Source organism: Ambystoma mexicanum, chromosome 2p, assembly GCF_040938575.1.
Source record: "Ambystoma mexicanum isolate Mex_15411 chromosome 2p, UKY_AmexF1_1, whole genome shotgun sequence".
Classification (NCBI taxonomy): Eukaryota; Metazoa; Chordata; class Amphibia; order Caudata; family Ambystomatidae; genus Ambystoma; species Ambystoma mexicanum.
Genome location: NC_090923.1, coordinates 38,066,879 through 38,090,610, shown reverse-complemented (window position 1 = coordinate 38,090,610; position 23,732 = coordinate 38,066,879). Strand labels below are relative to the sequence as shown.

Below are 23,732 nucleotides of genomic sequence, written 5' to 3'. Positions count from 1 at the left end.
CCACCCTTTCTCAATGGTTTTATCATGACTCTGTGCTCTTGATGTCAGCTCTGACCGAGCAGTATTAGCCCAAGTCTGTTCACATATGCTTTTTATCCTCGAGAGCTCGTCTTTTGCTACAGAGAGCCTAGACTCTAGGTCTTCTGTTAGTTTCTCTATGTTCACTATTGGTGTACTTACCTGGTCGCGCTCTCTATGACTCTCATACGGTGGGGGTGCTGTTGGCCCTCGAGCCGTAGTGACTCTTGTCGGGGGTACATACATTGGGTCACTGTATCCTTCTGCGGACACTGGCTTATTTAGTATTGGGTACAACCTAGTTACCTCTACTGGTGACTCCCCTTCTGGCAACACCTTGTCTTTTGGTATCAGCAATGGATTGTCAGTGGTAGATGGCAGAACAGTACCTAACTCCCTTTTCTTGGACGGGGGTACTTCTTCAAACAATCTCCATAGATCTAATATTTCTCTCCTATTATGTAACTGCTTCCCCTTGTATTTTAAACAAATGCATGTAGCTACCATATCTAGGGCACTCTTGTCAAACGATCCCCCTTCTGGCCATATTTGGGGTAACCCTTCCCCCTTTAGCTCTGTAATCCACTGATCGTGATATTTCTTGATACGTTCAGCATACCCAAGCAGATTCTTACAAATATGGGCTAATGGTGTCTCTGCCCCCATCGTTTGTGGTTGCTCGATACGGATGTATATCTATATATATCTGTATATAGATGTATCACCAGATATATCTAAGTATTTGTGTATCACTGCGTGTGGGGACCTGCGTGTGTTTCCGCCACTTGAGCAATATAAGAATGGCTGCGCACAGCCTCTATTCCGTATACTTTAGGGGGCACATACAAAAGCAAACCACCCTTCGTACACCACCAATATCTTCAGCAAATTTATCCAAAAAAACAGTCACTTTACTGCATTGCGCTCTTCCTCGTAAAATTTCTTCTGGTCACACTTACCATGACCACACCATAATTATGCACTTATGACCACTTTCACACATTCATCTTGACAAATATGTTCTGGCACATGTGATGCGTACACACCAATAGGCAACACTCTATTCACAGCTCAATTTGTAATTCCTTTCCTCCCTTGCTAGCTGTCCCTTTCTTTCTTAACCTGATATAAACTCGTCTTTTTACTTAGGTTATCTTCCTTCTCTTTTTTTAAATTTTTTTTTTTTTTCGGTACTAACCCTGTTTTTTCCCCATTAACCCAGAGAGAAGAATAGAAAGAATAGCAGTCACTAATATATTCACTGTGTCTCCCTTTTACCAGACACCTTTATCTCATTTTCCACTTCTTCATATATTCCCAGTACTAGTCAAGATAGCACTATGCGGCGCCGCCTTCTACCCCCTCGCGGAGCTAGGTTCCCGTCTCTTCATCTCTTTTCACCTCTTGATCCTAATGGCCATATGCAAAGAAAAAGTAAAGAAAGCCTAGAGTGGTTCTTAGTAGTCCCAAAGTGTCCCCTTTCAAACAACCTCGTTCCATGTCCTGTTTTCCTCCCCCGCTCCCTTTATTGTCGCTCGCACTTAATACTCACGTGCCCGTCTTGAACCGAGAGTCTCCGAACTGGGTCCGTCCAGGCAGCGCTGCCGCACGCTCAACGGTCAGCCCCGGCTCCAGCGAGCGGCACTCAAAGGGGATTTTTCAACCGGGATCCCGTACCCTCTCTCTGTTGAGTGCGCACTTCTGAGCGTACCGGTCGCCGTTGGCGGGCAACCTTCCGGAGCCGGCGCACCGTGCGTATCCCTTTTCGACCAGAGATTTCCGTGCCAAAGGGGACGGTAGGGATATATATATTAAGGAAAAATAATCACGCTTTCGGGGTCACCACTGAAGGCGAGCGTCCCCAGATAGCACGATCCTCCCCACAATGAGAGACAATAATGGACTCTCCCAGGATGGGAATAAGGCTAAGACAAAGTGCGGGTGAGCTTAATGGGAGTTTATATAAATCAGAATAGGGCATGCAAAGGACTCTGCAAACTCTGAGAGCGCTCTGTTCGACAATAGCAAAGACAGGCGTATATATTTACAAAATGCGTCATAAGAACCTACACACTATAGGGGGCACAAGTTCGTGGGGATTGGGTGGTGACGACTAACTATAGGTGCAGCTGTGATGTGGTTTGCCGTGGTTGGTGGACGTCACTGGTTACCCACTTGGGCCGGGCTGGGCCGGGCAGGTCAGCTGGGCTCATCCAGGCGGTGTTGTGCCAGCCGTGACCAGTGTCAGTGATGAACGTCTTTCTTGGCTTTCTTCCCTAAGGCCACGCACACCGCATCCATTCAATAGTGCAATATTATCTTCCCCGGTAAATCTTCCAAGAGGTTATTCTACAGGTTAATGCAACACAGGAGGAATGCACCTAGAGTGGGGTCTTTTGGTAATACATCAATACTCCGTTACCATTGTCCTGTTGACCGGGTATCATAGGTCGCAAGGTTGGGTCTCAGGGCAAGGGGCGAGCTGTCCAAGTTATCATGTCTCGTTAGAAGTCATTATGAATGTGTTCCTACAGTGTTGCTATAATATTGGGTGTCCTAATTTTACACGAGCCATTAACCTGGGGTGAGCTGGTGGGTCGTGGAGCCTAAGAAAGGGCACCTTTGGGCCTGCGTTTATGGCCGGGATTTACTGCTGGGTTGTAAATAATTCAGGTGGCTGGCCGCTGCCCTGGGAGCTGCGGGGGAACGTGAATGCTTGAAGCGGCTCCAGCCGAATTGGGGGAGGTGAGGCAGAGCAGCACAGGCCTCTGCTTTCCGTCTGGCAGGCTTCAATGGGGAGGAAGGGGGAATGGCCTTGGATATGCCCACAATGGTTTTTTGCTTGTGTGTTGCAGATTATGTGAAAGAGGCAAAAACATTCATATAATGTACAATACTCATTGATTCTTTTCAAAGCTTATGTTTTCTATATTGTTAGTGCCTTTACATGGCCATTTCAAATGTGTTATCTATACCCATTTTGCAATTGATATCTATATGTTAAGTATTTAACAACCACAACATCCTGTTACATTTCTATACATGCACGGTAAGCGAGGTAGTAGTAAGGTTGGTGGAGCACGCAGGAATAACTGGCCAATGAGACTGATGGCAGTGACACATGGTGAGCTTGGACATTCAAATACATTTTGTGAATTTCCGTGCACACTTTACATGAGCTCCCAATGTGGTTGCACTTGTCTTCCTTTGCACTCTAGCAGCATTAGTTCAGTTATGGCATAGGACCGTGGAGTACATTCTTCTCGGTGAAACATATAACACGAAAACCCCGGGACACTTTTTCCATTTGTGCATAGCTACGGGGATGTCGGTACTTCAACCAGAATGCCATATAAACACACATTCTACCATCTTCCTGGAGGTTACATGTTTTAATCAAAAAAGGTCCTGAAGAGATGAGTTTCATCACAGGCAGTTTGCATATTAGTATTTGGGGTCTCTACTTTTGTCGGGGGACCATGTTACAGTTCTTTTCCACCCCGGCCCTGCTGGCCGGGTCATGCTGAGAACAGTGATACACTGCGGAAGGTGAAATGTTGCAGTGTTTGCATCTAGCACTAGCTCATGTCCGTCTGTTCGTGGGAACGGGCTCGCAGCGGATCTGCCAGGGAGCTGCGGCCGCAGGGACAAGTGAGACTCTGCAAGGGTGGGGGCCGTGCTGTGGTGCACAGGGCTCATGCCATTTTGATTTCACTAAATGGTTTCCAGGGCCTAGCTAAATACAGCATGTTTGGTCAATGTCTTCAGCCAGTGGTCCACGCGCCACCTGGGCCCTGGTGGCAGGGGGGCCCCCGATGAACCATGGACTTCACAAGGGGGAGAGGCTGCAGGGGAGGGGGGTCTCTTGGACCAATCCTCCCATACAGACCGCAGGAGGCAATCAATTTGATGATCAATGTGGAATGCATTAGATCCCAGGTAAGATGAAGGTTGAAGGTGAAGGCACCGATCTCATACACGTGTCCCAATAACAATATAAAATATCCTGTTAGGGAATGAGACCAAGAGATACGTTGCAAGGATAACAACATTTATATAATCATAGAAAATGCCGGCAAAGAACTGTGCTGCCCGAGAGCGCTCTGCTAAAAATTACATGGGCAGCACATTATAAGAGACAAACGCATCATCGATGACGATTTAGACTAAGACAAATGTGAGGGTGCTGGTTGGTAGGAGACCTATAGATTGGCCTGCTCTATGTGGGATGCAGGCCATAATTGGCTGCTGCTTCCCAGTTGATCTTGTTGCACGTGGGTCAGCTCGGCTCATCTTTGCTGTGAAGGTCCGTTCATGCGGGTCGTTACATTTCAAACTAATCTAAACTAAACAACAGGAACCGACAATTTATGAACAAGGGCAGATACCAGGGCATCACATCAACAGGGGGTTTTAATAAACGAGGGAGTGATATATATGCATACCGACCCCCACATTCCGGCCTTCCTTGGTACTGTGGTCCCCCCTCCCAAGGATCTCACGTACTTTCCCTGGTGCCTCATGATACAAACAGACATGTGTTGTTATTGGGAAAATATACTGCTGCCAGGCTAAGGTTTATGGTGGGTGTTCTAGACGGGTCAAAGCGAGGGGGTTTAGGTGTTTCTCAGCATGAAAGGAATTGGGAGGTTGAGACCCGTGGGCTCTGGCCTGGCGGGGTGGGGGTGAGAGGGCACGGGCAGTTTTGTGGAGATGGATGGGCATTTGTGCTGGGGCCTGCGTCTGTCTCGCGCTGTCCGCAGAGCACATCCTTCCAGAAAAGATACTTGGTATTTGCAACATTTGAGATTCCCGGGAATGGATAGACTTCCGTGGGAACGAGGCTCGTGCGGAGCTGGTCTGATGGGGGGATTGCTTGGTCCCTTTGTGTGAGAGGCTGGGGGTGCGAGTGCTGCAACCTCAGAGAGTGGCGGTTTGGGGCCTAGTAAAAAATGGTGTCTGGGACTAATAGAAAATGGATGCTCGATAAGGCAAAATGGGGGGGCGGTGTTATTTGTCTACTTCGCTATGTTATAGGACAGTTATCCATACCGTGGGAGCGGGAGCTTTCTCCTCCTCTACTTATGAGGTTTTATTTCCTTTGTCTGCGGCTAGGGGGGTGGGAATAGGACCATTTCCTTCCCAACAAGGGTCACAACCTATCTAAGAACCTCAACAATATAAGGGAGGCCGGATGTGGGCCTGTAGATTATAAAGGATTCATGAGCTCTTATGTTGTTGATGGACAGCAGTTGCTTCCTTGGACGTGTTTATGGCACGTAATGAATGCTGCCAGACATGGCAGTGCCAAGTTGACACATAAAGACACTTTCAGCTGGCTCTGCATGCCTCCACTTTCCTCCAGTAGCCCCTCAGTGGTCTCTGCATGTGTCCTTCCCCCTGTGACCTGCATGTGTCTTCTTTACCCACAGAATGACATTGGTGGCCAGCGCAGTCTGGTGAATAAGTGGAGCACCTTCCTGAAGGCACGCATGGTGTGCTCTATCCCAGGACCCGAGGGCATCCAGACCCACTTTGATGAGCTGAGTGAGTACATGGTCACCATGGGGAAATGGCTTATGTGGGCATTGTGATTGATAGTGCACTGTCATGTTTGGACCGCAGTCTGCACTTATGTATTTAAAAGAACAGTTTATGTCTGTTACCTGGAGATCACTCAATCAACAGAGCTGCCTATTGTAGATCAAGCACGAGGTGCTAAATTGCAGTTTTCCTATAAAAATGTGTAAGCAAGAAAAAATAATCCAAGAGCAAAGAGTAGTTCTATTTTAAGAGAAGATGGAAAACCCACTGAGGTGACCACCTGATCCCATCATAGCTTCCACGTTCAGGTCGGGTGGCCATCTGATCCTGCCATAGCTTCCCTGTGCAGGTCGGTGGCCACCTGATCCTGCCATAGCTTCCCTGTGCAGGTGAGCACCCGATCCTGCCATAGCTTCCCCGTGCAGGTCAGGTGGCCACATGATCCTGCCATAGCTTCCCTGTACAGGTCAGGTGGCCACATGATCCTGCCATAGCTTCCCTGTGCAGGTGAGCACCTGATCCTGCCATAGTTTCCCCGTGCAGGTCAGGTGACCACATGAGCCTGCCATAGCTTCCCCGTGCAGGTCAGTTGGCCACCTGATCCTGCCATAGCTTCCCAGTGCACATCGGGTGGCCAGCTGATCCTGCCATAGTTTCCCCATGCAGGTCAGTTGTCCACCTGATCCTGCCATAGCTTCCCAGTGCACATCGGGTGGCCAGCTGATCCTGCCATAGCTTCCCAGTGCACATCGGGTGGCCACCTGATCCTGCCATAGCTTCCCAGTGCACATCGGGTGGCCAGCTGATCCTGCCATAGCTTCCCAGTGCACATCGGGTGGCCACCTGATCCTGCCATAGCTTCCCAGTGCACATCGGGTGGCCACCTGATCCTGCCATAGCTTCCCAGTGCACATCGGGTGGCCAGCTGATCCTGCATTGCTTCCCCATGCGGGTCAGTTGGCCACCTGATCCTGCCATAGCTTCCCAGTGCACATCGGGTGGCCAGCTGATCCTGCATTGCTTCCCCATGCGGGTCAGTTGGCCACCTGATCCTGCCATAGCTTCCCAGTGCACATCGGGTGGCCACCTGATCCTGCCATAGCTTCCCAGTGCACATCGGGTGGCCAGCTGATCCTGCATTGCTTCCCCATGCGGGTCAGTTGTCCACCTGATCCTGCCATAGCTTCCCAGTGCACATCGGGTGGCCAGCTGATCCTGCATTGCTTCCCCATGCAGGTCAGTTGTCCACCTGATCCTGCCATAGCTTCCCAGTGCACATCGGGTGGCCAGCTGATCCTGCATTGCTTCCCCATGCGGGTCAGTTGGCCACCTGATCCTGCCATAGCTTCCCAGTGCACATCGGGTGGCCAGCTGATCCTGCCATAGCTTCCCAGTGCACATCGGGTGGCCAGCTGACCCTGCCATAGCTTCCCCATGCAGGTCAGTTGTCCACCTGATCCTGCCATAGCTTCCCAGTGCACATCGGGTGGCCAGCTGATCCTGCCATAGCTTCCCGTGCAGGTGAGCACCTGATCCTGCCATAGCTTCCGCGTGCAGGTCAGGTGGCCACATGATCCTGCCATAGCTTCCCTGTGCAGGTCAGGTGGCCACATGATCCTGCCATAGCTTCCCTGTGCAGGTCAGGTGGCCACATGATCCTGCCATAGCTTCCTGTGCAGGTGAGCACCTGATCCTGCCATAGCTTCCCCGTGCACGTCGGGTGGCCAGCTGATCCTGCCATAGCTTCCCTGTGCAGGTCAGGTGGCCACATGATCCTGCCATAGCTTCCTGTGCAGGTGAGCACCTGATCCTGCCATAGCTTCCCCGTGCACGTCGGGTGGCCAGCTGATCCTGCCATAGCTTCCCTGTGCAGGTCGGTGTCCACCTGATCCTGCCATAGCTTCCCAGTGCACATCGGGTGGCCAGCTGATCCTGACATAGCTTCCCCGTGCAGGTCAGTTGGCCACCTGATCCTGCCATAGCTTCCCCATGCAGGTCGGGTGGCCAGCTGATCCTGGTATAGCTTCCCAGTGCACGTCGGGTGGCCAGCTGATTCTGACATAGCTTCCCCGTGCAGGTCAGTTGGCCACCTGATCCTGCCATAGCTTCCCAGTGCACATCGGGTGGCCAGCTGACCCTGCCATAGCTTCCCAGTGCACATCGGGTGGCCAGCTGATCCTGACATAGCTTCCCCGTGCAGGTCAGTTGGCCACCTGATCCTGCCATAGCTTCCCAGTGCACGTCGGGTGGCCAGCTGATCCTGCCATAGCTTCCCCATCCAGGTCGGGTGTCCACCTGATCCTGCCATAGCTTCCCCATGCAGGTCGGCACGGTGAGAGCTTCCTCCGGCTTGTGTCCCATTATTCTGCATTCTTCATGCTCACTCTGCAAATCTCTCCCAAGACTCTACATTTCCATTAAACCCGTGATAGCAGATCGTGATCTCTGCAGGAACATTGCAGTGAACTCTGCATGCAGCACATTGCAGTCATTGCAGGCATATTACAGTGATCGCTACAGGCACATTGCAGTGATCATTGCAGGCACATTCCAGTGATCTCTACTGGTGCATTCCAGTGATCGCTGCAGGCATATTGCAGTGGTCTCTGCAGGCAGATTGCAGTGGTCTCTGCAGGCACGTTGCAGTGTTCTCTGCAGGCACACTGCAGTGTTCTATGCAGGCACATTGCAGTGATCACTGCAAGCAAATTGCAGTGATCGCTGCAGGCACATTGCAATGATCTTTGACAGCACATTGCAGTGCTCTCTGTAGGCACATTGCAGTGATGATTGTAGGCAAATTGCAGTGCTCTCTGCACGCATCATATTGCAGTGCACTCTGCATGCAGCACATTGCAGTGATCTCTGCAAGCACATTGCAGTGATCTTGCCAGGAACATGGCAGTGATCTCTGCAGGTACATTGCAGTGATCTCTGTAGTCACATTGCAGTGATTTATGTAGTCACATTGCAGTGATCCATGCAGGCCCATTGCAGGCACATAGCAATGATCACTGAAGGCAAAATTGCAGTGATCTCTGAAGGCACATTGCAGTGATCTCTGCAGGCACATTGAAGAGATAACTGCAGGCACAATGATCTTTGTAGTCACATTGCATTGATCTCTGTAATCACATTGCAGTGATATCTGCAGGTCCATTTCAGGTGCATTGCAGTGAACTCTGTGGGTACACTGCTGTGATAATTGCAGTTCCATTGCAGTGATCTCTGCAGGAATATTTCAGTGATCATTGCAGGCACATTGCACTAATCTCCACAGGCACATTGCAGTGATCATTGGAGGAATATTTCAGTGATCATTGCAGGCACATTGCACTAATCTCCACAGGCACATTGCAGTGATCATTGGAGGAACATTGCAGTGATCTCTGCAGGCACATAGCACTGATCTCTTGTCAGGTTCAGACTTTATCTTCTCCGCAGGAGTTGCTGATCAAACAGACCCCCTCCGGACCCCTCCAACCCAAATTTCCTGAATACAGTTGAGTCAGAAACCATTGGAACGGGAAAGGGGTAGTGTATAAAATAATAAGAAGACAGATGTTTCGCTGTCAAGCTGACTCTGCTCCAGTTTCCATGTTCTGCAGTGAAACAACAGAGTCACTTCAGATTTCTCAGTCAATATATTCTTCTATACAATGACATACAATTCACTCTTACCTGTTACACCTTTTCCATAGCCTAGAGGTAAGGTTTCTTAATTTAAACTCCCTATCACATTTTCTTTCCACAGAAGAAAAAGATGCTGTAAGGTTGCTTGGTAAAAGTCTCTGAATGCTTTTCCTGCTTACCCTAACTAACAACTAAATCTAATTACATAAACTATATACATTTCCATTTTGTGTCTTGGCATGAGTTCATGTTCACTGACTTAAGAGAGATTTTTATCCTTTGGTTTAATGCTGAACTCTTGTAAACTGCCTTTTTTTATTTTGGTTCCTTCACTGAGCACAATAATTCCAACTATTACACTTGCAGGCTTTTGGGTTCTTTACTCTGGTTTCAGTTGTAATGATACTGTTTATTCTTTCAAATGTGCAGATGCATATCAACTCGCATACTTGCAGGCTTTAGAGTTCTTTACTCAGGTTTCAGTTCAATGGGTAATGTTTGTTCTTCAAAATGAGCACATGCAAATCAACTAGCAGACTTGTAGGCTTTCAGTATATTTAGAGTTCTGCTTTAACTTCTGCTTAAATGAAAGTGTTATACACAGTTTAGTGATCTGCTATTTCAAACACTCCTTTAATTTTCCAATGCAATTCTAGACTCTCAATATGTCATGCCCCACCTGAATTCTCTGTAGCTGCTGACTCAAGTATCTTCTTAACTTTTCTTGGAACAGTTTTCTTCTGTAACACCTTCTTGTAGCTACTCTTTGGGCCTAACTTTAGGGAAATACTTTAAACACAACCTGACTCTTCAGCAACTTAGATGAAAGGCAGTTAGAACCCCTTATGTGCATTCCAAGTAATTGTTCCTTGAAACGCCAGCCAATCAGCTCCTCAGCTATTATTCAGCCATTTTGACTTGGGAAAAATGTACAACATAAGGTTAAGGATGATAGAGCACAGACACCCTGCCCAATACCCTTTAACATTGCCTAACAAAACATTGTCCCACCCTGTGCACAACCACAATCCCCCAGTCAGGCCTGCCTTTAAGTCCCCTGTTGCCAGCCCTGACAGTACCCCCTCCGCAAAGCCCTGTCTCAGGGCTAGGTTTAAATGGGAATTTCCTATGAAACAACATGACCAACTTGGGAGCATGGACATCGAAGGGCGGCCCCCATGATCTATCCTCTGGACCATAACCTTTCCAATCAATCAAGTACTGATATTGTCCTGCTACTCTCCTAGAATCTAATATTCCTGTGACCTCATATTCTTCCTAATTTCCTTCAGTAAAAACTGGAGTTGGAGCCTTTTCCAACCGTGTCCCCTACTCACAAGGTTTAAGTAGACTTATGTGAAAGGTAGAGTGAATCTTCATACCAGGTGATAACTTCAAAATCATCGTTACAGAGTTGGCAATTCTCTCAACTTCATATGACCCACATAACTAGGACTAAACTCAGTTCTCCTCTTCAATCGTACATACTTAGAAGATAAACAAGCCTTGTCACCCACTTGAAACAGTGGCTCAGTTTTACGTTTCCTATCTGCAAACTTCTTATATCTTTCATTTCCCTTTCCAAGGGCAGCCTCAGCTTCCACCAAACTCTTCTTTAAACAATTTAACCTGTCCTCCACATCAGGATTTGCACTGTAACTACCTCTTTTAGGAATCCAGAGTGAAACCCATAGTTACAGAAGAATGCAGAGAAAGTTGTGGAATCTTTCACTGAATTGTTGTTGTAACTAAATTCCGCCAACCTTCCTCTTCCTGAAAGAAATATCTCAAGTACTTTTATAAATCTTGATTTATGCATTCTGTTTGACCATTGGTCTGGGGATGGTAACCTGAGGACAACTGTACTTCTTTACCAAGACTCTTGCAAAAAGCTCTCCAAAATTTCGAAACAAATTGTGAACCACAATCTGAAACAATCTATGTTGGCAACCCATGTAATCTGATCACTCCCTGTAAAAAGGTCTTAGCAAGGTTTTTAGAATTAATCTCTCCCTTCACAGAAATAAAATAAATCCACAACAACCAACTCTGAAGAACACCCCTTATCTTTGGGGAGATGAACTATAAAGTCCATTAAAATTGTGTGCCAAGGACTTGGTGGAATAGGCGAAGGCATCAACAAATCTGAAGGTCTACATCCAGCAGATTTGGAGTGTGCACAGATCTCACAAGTCCTAATAAAGTCTAAAACATCTTGCCTCAACTCCTTCCACCAAAAATGTCTGTTTACTAACTGTACTGTTTACTAACTTCACACCAGGATGTCCAGCTAGTTTTGACTCATAATATTCACTAATAATCTCTTCATGAAGTCCTTCCGAGGGTAAGAATAACTTTTCATTCTTGAAAGGAACACCATCCTTTAAATGACAATCAGGTTCTGCACGGGTCCACTCCAATAATTCCTCCTCCGACATTTCTTGAAGAACTCTGCAATAAATCTGTACTTTTTCACTGGATACCACAATTATGAATCGTTCAGAAGGAATAATTGGTTCTACCTTGATCTCCAATTCTTTTTCACTTCCTGGAAAATGTCTAGAAAGAGCGTCTGCCTTGCTATTCTGATGGGACTTGCTTGGAAGTAACTACAAACCCATAGTCAGCAAAGTGCCTGGCAGACAAAGTGGTGATATTATGTTAAAAGATATTTATACTGTACACTATCACTACCGGAGTGGCCCATTGCAGGCACTTTGCAGTGCGCTCTACAGGCACATTGCAGTGATCTCTGCATGCACACTTCAGTGATCTCTGCAGGCACATTGCAGTGATCACTGCAAGCACATTGCAGTGATCACTGCAGGCACATTGCAGTGATATCAGGAGACACTGCAGGCATATCTGCAGGCATTTTGCAATGATATCGCCAAACACATTGAAGTGATCATTGGCGGCGCATTGCAGTGATCTCAGCAGGCACATTGTAGTGTTTCTGCAGGCCTGTTGCAGTTATCACTGTAGGCACATTCCAGTGATCTCTGTAGGCACATTTCTGTGATCTCTGCAGGCACATTGCAGCGACCACTGCAGGCACATTGCTGTGATCTCTGCAGGCACATTGCAGTGACACTGCAGACACATTTCAAAGATCTCTGCAGGCACATCACAGTGATCTATACAGTCATATTGCAGTGATCACTGCAGGTACATTACAGTGAACTCTGCAGACACATTGCACTGATCTCTGTAGGCACATTGCTGTGATCACTGCAGGCACATTATAGTGGACATTGCAGGCACATTTCAGTGATCTCTGCAGGCACATTGAAGAGATCACTGCAGACACATTGCAGTGGTCTTCGCTGTTATATTGCAGTGATATCTGCAATCACATTGCACTATTTTCTGCAGGTCAATTTCAGGCACATTGCAGTGAACTCTGCTGGTACACTGCTGTGATCATTGCAGTTCCATTACAGTGATCTCTGCAGAAACATTACAGTGATCCATGCAGTCACATTGCAGTGATCATTTCAGCACATTGCACTAATATCTGCAGGCACATTGCACTGATCCTTGGAGGCACATAGTAGTTCTATCTACAAGCACATTTCACTGATCTCTGCATGCACATTGTTCTGATGTTATGTTATGTTTAAAGATATTTATACTGTGCACTTTCACCACAGGAGTGGCCCATTGCAGGCACTTTGCAGTGAGCTCTACAGGCACATTGCAGTGATCACTGCAAGCACATTGCAGTGATCACTGCAGGCACATTGCGGTGATATCAGCAGACACACTGCAGGCATATCTGCAGGCACATTGCAATGATATCGCCAGACACATTGCAGTGATCATTGGAGGCGCATTGCAGTGATCTCAGCAGGCGCATTGTAGTGTTTCTTCAGGCTTGTTGCTGTTATCTCTGCAGACACATTGCACTGATCTCTGTAGACACATTGCAGTGATCACTGCAGGCACATTCTAAATGTTCTGTATCTAGAAATAGAAGTGGAGTGTGGTGGGGTTGGAGCTTGGAGGAAGTGTGGATGTCTGCGCTAGAGCATAAAGATGGTTTGTCAGTGATTGTAAGTGTGTGTCCGTTTGTAGCTATAGCTCTTGCTGCCTGTGCGTGGGATTCCAAGGGGACAGAGCCCCTGCAGTCCCCGTTTTTCAGAAATGGCCGGGTTTGGGGTTGGAACACAGATGATCACTGTGAGACCAAGCTGCTTTGTCACCGCGCTGCCGGGCTCAGAAGCTAACCAGCTACCCACACAGGAGCATATAAGAATAAGACCCCCATGGGACAAGAAGCTGTAATGCAGATGCCTTGAGAAAAACCTATGGTTGAAACACGTGTCGGCACTGTAAGCAGAAGCAAACAGCTAATGACGTACATCCAGCTGATGTGCACAGAGATGCATGTCACACAAGTGGCAACCATTTCTGACTTAGTGTGCAATTGACCATAAGGCATCATGAATATATTCTAGCTCAAAGCACACAATGGTGTGGCCTAACATTGAAAACTGAACTTTGATTACTACAATCAAAATAGGTTAACACCTGATCCAGCGCCACTGTACAACTGGGTTCCAACCCCAAACCCGCCCATTAGTAATAGGAGTGTACCAAAAAAGGAAGTGAAACTGTGACTCCGGCGGCGGTTCGAGTAAGCAGGAGCATGTTGCATTATGTATGTCAAGGGGTTGCAGCCAGGGCAGTTTGAGTGCCGAGTGGGTGGAAAAGGCAAAGAAGGAGCTTTACATGTATTGTGCTTCTTTCTATTCCCTCTGTGAGATGGAACTTGTATACACAGCCTTGTGAATTGAATCACCTCTACACATTTTCCTTACATTCTCTGGGACCCAAACTTAACAGCTACCTGAACAGATGCTGCTATAACAAGGGACCGAAACTATAAAAGCCTATCCTGTCTAGAGTGGAATGTGGTAATTTATCCCAAAACCTTGGTCCCCAGACTGAAATTGAAATTCTATTGTCTTCTCTGTTCTGAGAGTCCTAGGATTGAATAGTCTGTGATCCTCGATAGACCGAATTCCCCATCCTGGGATGTTGGCTTTAAGCGAGGCAGGAGCAGCCGGACAGATGGATTTATTGATAATGCAGATCAGTCTAAGATGGATTCTATACTCTACAATAAGCAAGAGCAGCACCCTGCTGATAGGCACAGTGTGTTTCTCACTTCATTCCTGTTTCAGGGATAAAATAGCCTGTAACCCTATTGTGAGGCACCCATCTGCAGAATGAAGGCTTGTGTAAAGTCTGCCATTGTAAGCTGGCACGGGTGACAGGGAACCTTTCACTCCCTGGAAAGCCCCTCGTTTGTGTTGATCACTCTTTAGCTGGCCAGGGTGATCAGCTTCTATTCCAGCTTCTATGCGACAGTTCCTGGAATGATTTAGACCCTTTGCTTCACTCATTGCCTGCAGGATCCAGTGAGGCCCAGGAAGGCTCTTGGTTCCCAGCTCTTAGCATTTAGAGTAATGGGGTGTTCTCGGTGGCTTTCACCGTTCACATTAGACCAGCCCATTACAAAAGGGGAAGCCCAGGTACTTGGCCGTGGGTTTGCTTGGATGAAGTTTTGCTAGGTTTAGGGGCCACACAGATTTCTTGAGAGTGTGGCCACTAAATAGATGTATCTCATGGTCCTCCCAGGTGTTCCTGATCCTGGCAGTACCACCAATGTATGTGTCCAAAAACTCTCATTGCCCTCTGGCACAAAGGGAACTTGGCAGTGTTCCTTGGTGAGATATGGGGAGAAGATACATGTGGAAGCTCCAATTATTTCTATCATTCCATCAATTAGTCTAGCATGGTATAGGTATCAAACATGGTCCTTTCATTGACTTTCATGAAATCAGTGCAGAACCGTCAGCTGCTGTCGGGTTTCCACACTAGCCCAGTAGCATTCAATGATCTGTAGTGTAAGCATTTTCTGGATCTCTCAGAGAGCCCCGGACATCAGGCTTCGGGTTTTCAAAAAGGCTTCAAAGAAATTGACTTCCTAGGGTCTGAAAATGGCTATGATTGAGTAATCCTTGTTACTCTTCCTTGCAATTCGAGAACCCATCCAAAGAATTACCCACATACTCCTGTGGGCCTTGGGTCGCAGTTGATTCCAACCCTTTAGGAATAAGGTTGTGAGGGCCCGGCTCCTTGACTTCGGCCTTCTCTGGCATTTGTCGCAGTGACCGACAATGCATTTTCCCCATCTTGCGTCGACTCTTTTAGCCAGTAGATATGGTATATTTATGAAGGTTTTCACACTCTACCCATTTCACGCGGTAGTTTCAAATCATTCACTACTTCTGTTATCACATAGGGCCCACGTGACTTCTCCAACGGCTTATGCTCCTAAAGCCCTCACCGCGGATCTCTCCCTACTCCATTTTACATTCTGGCTTATTAGGGAATTGGGGTAATGACTGCCTGACCGGGCACATATGGCTCTTTTAATCATTGTTCCACATGATAAACTGGTGGTCATCAGCCCTCCTTCCAAACATGTATACCTACTAATAGCACCCAGGGTGGGGTGAACAGCCAATCAGGTTCCTTGGATCGTGGGCTTGAACTACTGATCTAAGCCCACGTTCCATGGAACCCGATGGCTGCTTCACCCACCCTGCAGCACCATCTTCTCCCCACCCTCAATTCCATTCATTTTTTAAGTAACCCAACCACCCTCCCCAGCCCCACTTACCTGATTGTGATGGCAGAGACACCTGCCTCCGCAGCTTCAGTCCGTATCCATTGGCCAGCAGCCATGGAAATGGAAGAGTGGCTCCATGAAGAGACCCTCCTTCCTGCTTATTGGCGGCCATCTTATGTAAGTATTTTCTTTCCATGAACGGGACGCCACGAGGCGTCCCATTCATAGAAAGAAAATACACTGCTCGCAACACCCCAGGTTACTGGATTGGTAGGCCCGGGTGCTGTTAGCGTTAAGCACCCATTCCAAAGGCTGGGATGGGTGTTAACATCCCAGGGCCCTCGTTAAGCACCCTGACTTTGCTCGGGCCCCAGGCCATTAACACCCATTTCAGCCCTTGTATTGGGTGCTTAACGCTATAGTGGTCGAGTGATTGGGGGTCAGCCCATGGCTCTGGGGGTTCTTGATCTGGGGACTTGCCATCTTGGTATCGGGCAACACTTTCATGGCTTACTGATCCTACCCTGGCTTCCTCATGCTGCTGTGTGTGGTCCTCGCCTCTTCTACTTTGTTGTCCCTCAGATTTGCAGGTGCTGTGGGTATTATTTTGCTGGGGAATAGCAATAATTAGGTGGTTGTGGTAGTATTCATTCATCACGGTTGCCGGCCCTTCTCTCTCCAAAACTCTACATTTCCTTTGTAATCCATAACCACAGATAGCAATCCCTGATTTCTGATTATAACGTTGAAGGCTCCTCCATTAACTAGGATTGGATGAGGGGAAATGCAGCTATTTTTCTGCATCTAAGAATGGTATGACATTGCGTGGGTCTCAACGCAAGGCCGGGCACTGGTGAGAGGCACTGGTAGATGCTCCATAGATCTCCTCCAGGGCAAGCATCCTTGGGATGGCAGCTTCCCTCAGCCTCTCCTCAGCCACTCTCCTCATCTCAGGTTCTCCCTAAACCCCATCCCATGATCTCCGGTGGAACATCATCACACAGTGTACTTTCCCTTTGGCATTTTACTGTACCTACATATTTCAAATAATCCTTTTAATTCTGTATTTTTTACTTAAATATCAGGGTAATGACAGAGATAAAGGCTCCGTAATTACACATTTACAAGAGCAACCTTTGTTTATACCACTAGTTATAAGGATCATAATTCAGTAGAGATTGTACTGATACTTTCTTATTTTCTCCTTCTTAATGAATCTGTTAATTGAGCAAGAAAAGGCTCAGATCCATTGCAAAGCCTGTGGAGGAAGCACGTGGCGAGACAGAGGTAGAAGAGATGGGAACAGAAACTACATGGGGAGCCTATGGCGGAGCGATGTCAGTAACGGAAAAGGACGAAAATGACCAACATAACTATTCTGTCTTCTGTGTTCTCCCCTACCTCTGATGACATGCTTCAAGTTAAGATCAAGTATCGACGTTTGGTGGCCCCATCAAAAACATCTCTTTGGATTTCTAGACCAGGCCTATGAGCTGCTCTAAGAAGCGATGCCCATGAAGGCCCCCCCTTGAATCAGTCCTATATATCACTGGCTGCTTGAGTTCCATCATCATGACAGAAGTTATGGGGTCTTCATGTTTTAGGTTGGTGGTCAAATCTACAGAGATGTTCTGAGCCCTTCATAGTTTCTGTACGTTCTTTGCTTGGAGGCCCATTTAGAAGTGCGGCTGAATTTACTCGAGAGAATATGCACAGTTTGTTTTGGGAGAAGGATGCCACACGGAAGCCTTTGCTGGAAGAAAGTTAGTTTGCTACCTCAGAGATTGTTGGAGGGTCTGTGAGGTCTGAGCCAACAGGAGCTAGATTGAGGGTTTCGCGCTTGGGTTCAGACCTAGTGTCTAAAGCCTGCCACTCGGTCCCCCTCATGCACGGAGTGGTTACACACATAATTAGAACCTCATTCTTTGCTGATATGAGACAGACCCATATGATTTGACACTATCCAGGTACTGGTATAGGACACTCTCCTATTAACTGGTTGCTGCCAGCCTTCTAGTCCAAACTCATTTTGTCATTGAATTAAATGTGGAACCGATTATACATTTTGAACAGAATCTTTCGCAAGGAAGAGCCTTGAGCTGCCTCGTGTGAGATCTTCTTGGTTTGGGAGATGAAAGGGACACGTTTTACCTCATCGGTCATGTCTCGTATGGACTTTTTTATCCACAAACCTGAAGGAGACTGGTATGTTTTGAAGGTTCTGAGCACAAGTCTGTCCTTGTTCTCTTGTAGAGAGCACATCCTCTCCTATGTCTACGCGTTTGGACTTTATCCCTTACTTGGGATGCAAGCTAGATGGATAATCACATGAGATGAAAGGTGGGCACTTACACTTGTTTATAAGACGCTGATGCTACATGGAAGTCCAGCAAGGTGAAGCGGCTGGACAATCGCTTCTGATCAACGTTCAGCTCTGGGGCAATATTGTGCTCAAAGGCTTAAGGAATTGACAAGATCTAATCAATCAGCAGGCGGGCAGGTGTGGACCCCCTGGCGTTACATGGATTGGTGACTGGCAATGAGGGCGTTCAGCCGCTGGGAGACAAGGCAACATCTTCAGTGGACAATGATAGCGGGGCAAAAGTAACAACGAAGCCAGAGTGGAGAATGCATGAGAATGCATGGAGAATGGATGGTGTGGGAGAGGCAGCGACGATGATGCATAAGGTGGTGGTAGTGTTGCAGGCTTCTTTTGCAATAACTGTTGTGTAGCCGTAGAGCTTCTTCAACGGACAGACAACAGAGCTGTTATCTCCGGGTGGTAACGGTTCATGGACATATGTACACATGTCTTTGGTTGAATTGTCAGCTGGGAGGACTCTTCCTTGGTAGTAATCTGGTTTTATGATGGTTATGCCTGCCTTTCATCCTCTGCTTTGGATCCGACTGGATACCCGGGCAGTGAATGAGATGAATTTTCTCCAACCTCTGTGTAGGGCTCCGACATGGCATTAGACCACATGTTGACTTCTGCAATGGTTGCCTTAGCCTTCTATCTTGTTCAAGGAGCCACTGCGTAATCTGACTGCCACACATGGATGGCCACACATTCTCAGAGATATCATTGGTGGTTTGCTTGTCTGGAATGCTGGCAAGAAGTCTTCCTGCTGGGCACAAGTCAGATTCCTGTATTGGAGCAACAGGCGGTAAGCAGCCTTTACATGATAAAAGAGAGGCGGATGTGACGTGAAGCCACTGAGAATCAGGTGCTGATCGGGGCATGAGAGTGGACGGCCAAACAAGATCCTAATGTCAGTGTTTAATGAGAATAGAATCTGCCACATCTTAAGGTTAGGGCGGCACTATATCTAATGTTCTAAATTAATACATGAAATAAAAATTAAAGATGAAGGTTGTCGAGCGACCGCAAATGCTGTGTTCATGTATCTGACGGAGTGCATGATTTGCAGAGCAGGTCACTGTGAAATGAGTGACCTCCAGCTGCCACTCAAGCGGAAGGGTTGTGATACTTTAAAGGTCAAAGAGGATTTCAGAAGGCCAAGGTCTTAGGCTCGAAGCTATTGTAAGAGCGTTGCACAGTCTTGCTCTCTAAATTGCCTGGCATCATCCACCCACCTTTGGAGGTACATCATGATTTTGGGCTGTGGCACCATTTTGGTTGGCACCTCAGAAGAATGTTCCAGGTCAAAATGTCTTCATTTGGTGTTATGACATTTGGGGAATTTTCTGTGGATTTATTTGTGGACAAGTAGCTCCTAACAGTTACTTCCTCCACTGGTGTTCCTTTCCAACAGCTGTATTTTCTCTGAGGGTCTTTTTCATCAAGTTTTTCTTTTCTTTTTTTCTTTTTGTTTATGTTGCCCTTTTTACTCTTTTTCTCCCATTTCTGCGTCCTGTGTGTCCTTTCCTACTTGTTATTTTTCTTTTATGTGTTTTTGTTGAACTTTGATTAGGCCCCTTAACCCCCACTATAATGTCAATGATGAAATGACATACCTCGGAGATGGAACTGACGCATAAACATGTCTTCCAATTAACTGTGATGGTAAAACCCCCAGGACAGGCGTTCAAGGGCCCTCAAAGTTGTCGTTGTATCTCAGTGTGCTCCGATAGAGGCGATCAGACTGGAATTGGGTCTGACTTCCTTAGCAGGATTTGTCCTAATGAATGGGGGCATTTTGTATATAAAAGCAATAGAACTCCTGCATGCCCTTTGCTTAATTTATTGGACCAGGTAATGAAGGAAGTGACCGTGACGAAGTTAAGTGAATTTAAACATGTGATGAAAAACTGTTCCAATCCATTGGACGGGTCCCTCGTTGGGCGATGGACCATTATCCACTGAAGCAAACATTTGAAAAAATAAATAAAAGACTCTGGGACCCGAACAAGAATTATGAGCTCCTAGCCACTTTCAAATCTTTTCAAAAACACATAGGTTTGACGCATTGCTATCTGAAACCCCAGAAGTATTCGGTGCTAACTCCTTCTCTATTATCGAGAAGATCTGTTTTGTAAATGATATTAAATTAGTTGCCGACATTAGCGATATGTGGCCCTCGATTGGGCATTCCCAAATTAACCCCTTAAGTGCCAAGGACGAGCATACAGACCCTGTAGGATATGCAAGATTGTGCATATATATGAAACAGACAGGCACGTAATGACCTCATGTCAGGCATTGGGGAACTCGTGTGTATGCCATCTTCAGAAGCATGTATGTGAGTAAGACAGTATCAAATCAAGTCAATTCTGGCAGTATTGTGTCAATGCAAATAACACTGCACTAAATATTGCACTATACAGAATTTGGCAGCAGGTTTTAATTAAACTACAAGAGCATTCTTAACAGACTTTTCTTGGAAATGGTACTATTTAAATTGCGATGGGAATTGTGCAACATGATGTGTGTATGTAGTCGAGAGAAAGTATATCTGATTTTTTTATTTTCTGTATGAGTAGGTTTTTACGCTAATAGATAAGATATATTTAGGAAGGGATGTAAGTGGACTGTGTATCTCTACATCTGAGACATACATGTATATCTATGCATACGATTGCACTATACATTTTAGTGGTATGGTTTTTAAATTATGTAAGTGGATTTTTTAATGATCGATTTTGTAAATTATTGAAGTTTTATGTACTGTATAATAGAATTGTGAAACGTTTGTAAGAACTATAACACACTATTAATAAATAAAAAGTTGCATTTCTGATTGGATGTTGCACACCTGTAGGAATGCATGCATGCTGTGCCAGGCAGGTCACCATTCCCTGTGTGGCTTGGGAGGTCTGCCGATACCAATGTACCAAGGATCCTGTCACGCGTTGGGTGTTTGAATATTTATAGAGAGTATCAAAACACAACATACATGTTTCCAGGCGGCTCGCCCAACATGCACCAGGCATTTGAATACTTGGGGAGACGTGAGGACACAGTCACTATAGGATAGTGCGTGGCAGCACTGACATATCATTTAGGAAATTCACTTCAGTCTAACCGCTCTTCTTATAAATGTCCATGAAATTCACTTTTATCTCACCCCTCCCTTTATCAATTTCCATAAAAATCACTTTAATCTTACCCCTTTCCTTATCAATTTCCATGAAATTCACTTCAATCTCACCCCTCTCATTATCAATTTCCATTAAATAAACTTTAATCTTACCCCTTTCTTTATCAATTTCCATGAAATTCACTTTAATCTCACCCCTCCCCTTATCAATTTCCATGAAATTCACTTTAATTCACCGTTCCCCTTATCAATTTCCACGAACATCACTTTAATCTTACCCCTCGCCTTATCAATTTCCATGAAATTCACTTCAGTCTCACCCCTCTCCTTATCAATTTCCATGAACTAAATTTTAATCTTAACCCTCCCCTTACCAATGTCCATAAAATTCACTTTAATCTTACCCCTTTCCTTATCAATGTCCATGAAATTCACTTTAATCTCACCCCTACCCTATCAATTTCCATGAAAATCACTTTAATCTTACCCCTCTCCTTATCAATTTCCATGAAATTCACTTTAATCTTACCCCTTTCCTTATCAATTTCCATGAAATTCACTTTAATCTCACCCCTCCCTTATCAATTTCCATGAAAATCACTTTTATCTTACCCCTTTCCTTATCAATTTCCATGAAATTCACTTCAATCTCACCCCTCTCCTTATCAATTTCCATGAAATAAACTTTAATCATACCCCTTTCCTTATCAATTTCCATGAATTTCACTTTAATCTCACCCCTCTCCTTATCAATGTCCATGAAATTCACTTTAATCTTACCCCTTTCCTTATCAATTTCCATGAAAATCACTTTAATCTTACCCCTTTCCTTATCAGTTTCCATGAAATTCACTTCAGTCTCACCCCTCTCCTCATCAATTTCCAGGAAATAAACTTTAATCTTCCCCCTTTCCTTATCAATTTCCATGAAATTCACTTTAATCTCACCCCTCCCCTTAACAATATCCATGAAATTCACTTTAATCTTACCCCTTTCCTTATCAATTTCCATGAAATTCACTTCAATCTCACCCCTTCCCTTATCAATTTCCATGAAATTCACTTTAATCTTACCCCTTTCCTTATCAATTTCCATGAAATTCACTTCAATCTCACCCCTTCCCTTATCAATTTCCATGAAATTCACTTTAATCTTACCCCTTTCCTTATCAATTTCAATGAAATTCACTTCAATCTCACCCCTTCCCTTATCCATTTCCATGAAATTCACTTCAATCTCACCCCGTCCTTATCAATTTCCATGAAATTCACTTTACTCTTACCCCTTTCCTTATCAATTCCATGAAATTCACTTTAATCTCACCCCTCCCCTTATCAATTTCCATGAAATTCCCTTTAATCTTACCCCTTTCCTTATCAATGTCCATGAAATTCACTTCAATCTCACCCCTCTCCTTATCAATGTCCATGATCCTGATCTCAAACCCCTCTCTAACTCTGATTGGGTGCCAAGCAATGAAGTCACATTATGATGTTTAATGGAGAAAATATTGCTGGGAAAACAAAAATTAAGTATTTTAAGCAACTCTTTACTCTCATGTGTTTTTTATTTTTTTGCAGAGGACATTTTTATTCTCAAAGGAAATGACAGAAAAGATGCCGTTGTCTATGGAGTCTTCACTACATCGAGGTAGGCTTTATTTTCTGGGGTGCTGAGCTGGCGATGCATGAACTGTTTAGTTCCAGTACTTGAGAAGGTATTATTGGAATGTAGTGGGAGGGAGTCGAGTCGGTGGTCCTCATTAGGAGAACGGCGCCAGCTGTAAAGGAACAGTGGCCCCGGGTTTACCGCCATTTTCCCCACTTCGCCATATTCCAGGTTTGGTGGGAAGCTGTAGGTAATTACTCCTTCCCTTGTCTGCAAAGACTTCACCCGCAGAAGTCAAGTATAGGAATTATTGTCAGCGGGATTACCTTGAACCCTAAAGAAGTGCTGTGGGAGAGTAGTCGCCGCCCACCACTAGCCCATGATATGAGGCCTTTGCGTCCATTTCAAGGGCGGGATCATTAGGAGTTTGCCAGAATACCCTCAGGAGACTACCCCAGGCTCCTAATGAGGCAGAGTGTCCTTGCGTCAGACTACTAAGGGTTCTGCTTTATGCTAAACACATCTTATTGATTGCACTTCTACGAACAGAGGTAAGAGGTGCAATTAGCATAAAGGAGTGACCGACCATAGCATGCAAGCGAGTCATTATAAAACATGGCTGCCAATGAGACGCAGGCCTCTTCACATCCCGCTCGAGACATAACTAGGATCATTAGGAGTTTGCCAGAATACCCTCAGGAGGCCTCTTCACATCCCGCTCGAGACATAACTCCTGATGAAGGGAAACCCTTCTTGACTTTATGCATCACTTTGATTGACACAT

General features: G+C 45.9%; 1 protein-coding gene across 1 annotated transcript in view; it reads left to right on the top strand.

The window, feature by feature from the left end:
• The window catches only part of LOC138566168 (semaphorin-3A-like), a 624,143-nt gene that overhangs the window by 440,260 nt on the left and 160,151 nt on the right, over positions 1-23,732 (top strand). Inside the window, exons 8-9 of the mRNA XM_069643198.1 lie at positions 5,451-5,565; positions 22,921-22,990. Of these exons, the coding sequence (XP_069499299.1) occupies positions 5,451-5,565; positions 22,921-22,990 (185 nt within the window). The remainder of the gene's footprint in view (positions 1-5,450; positions 5,566-22,920; positions 22,991-23,732) is intronic.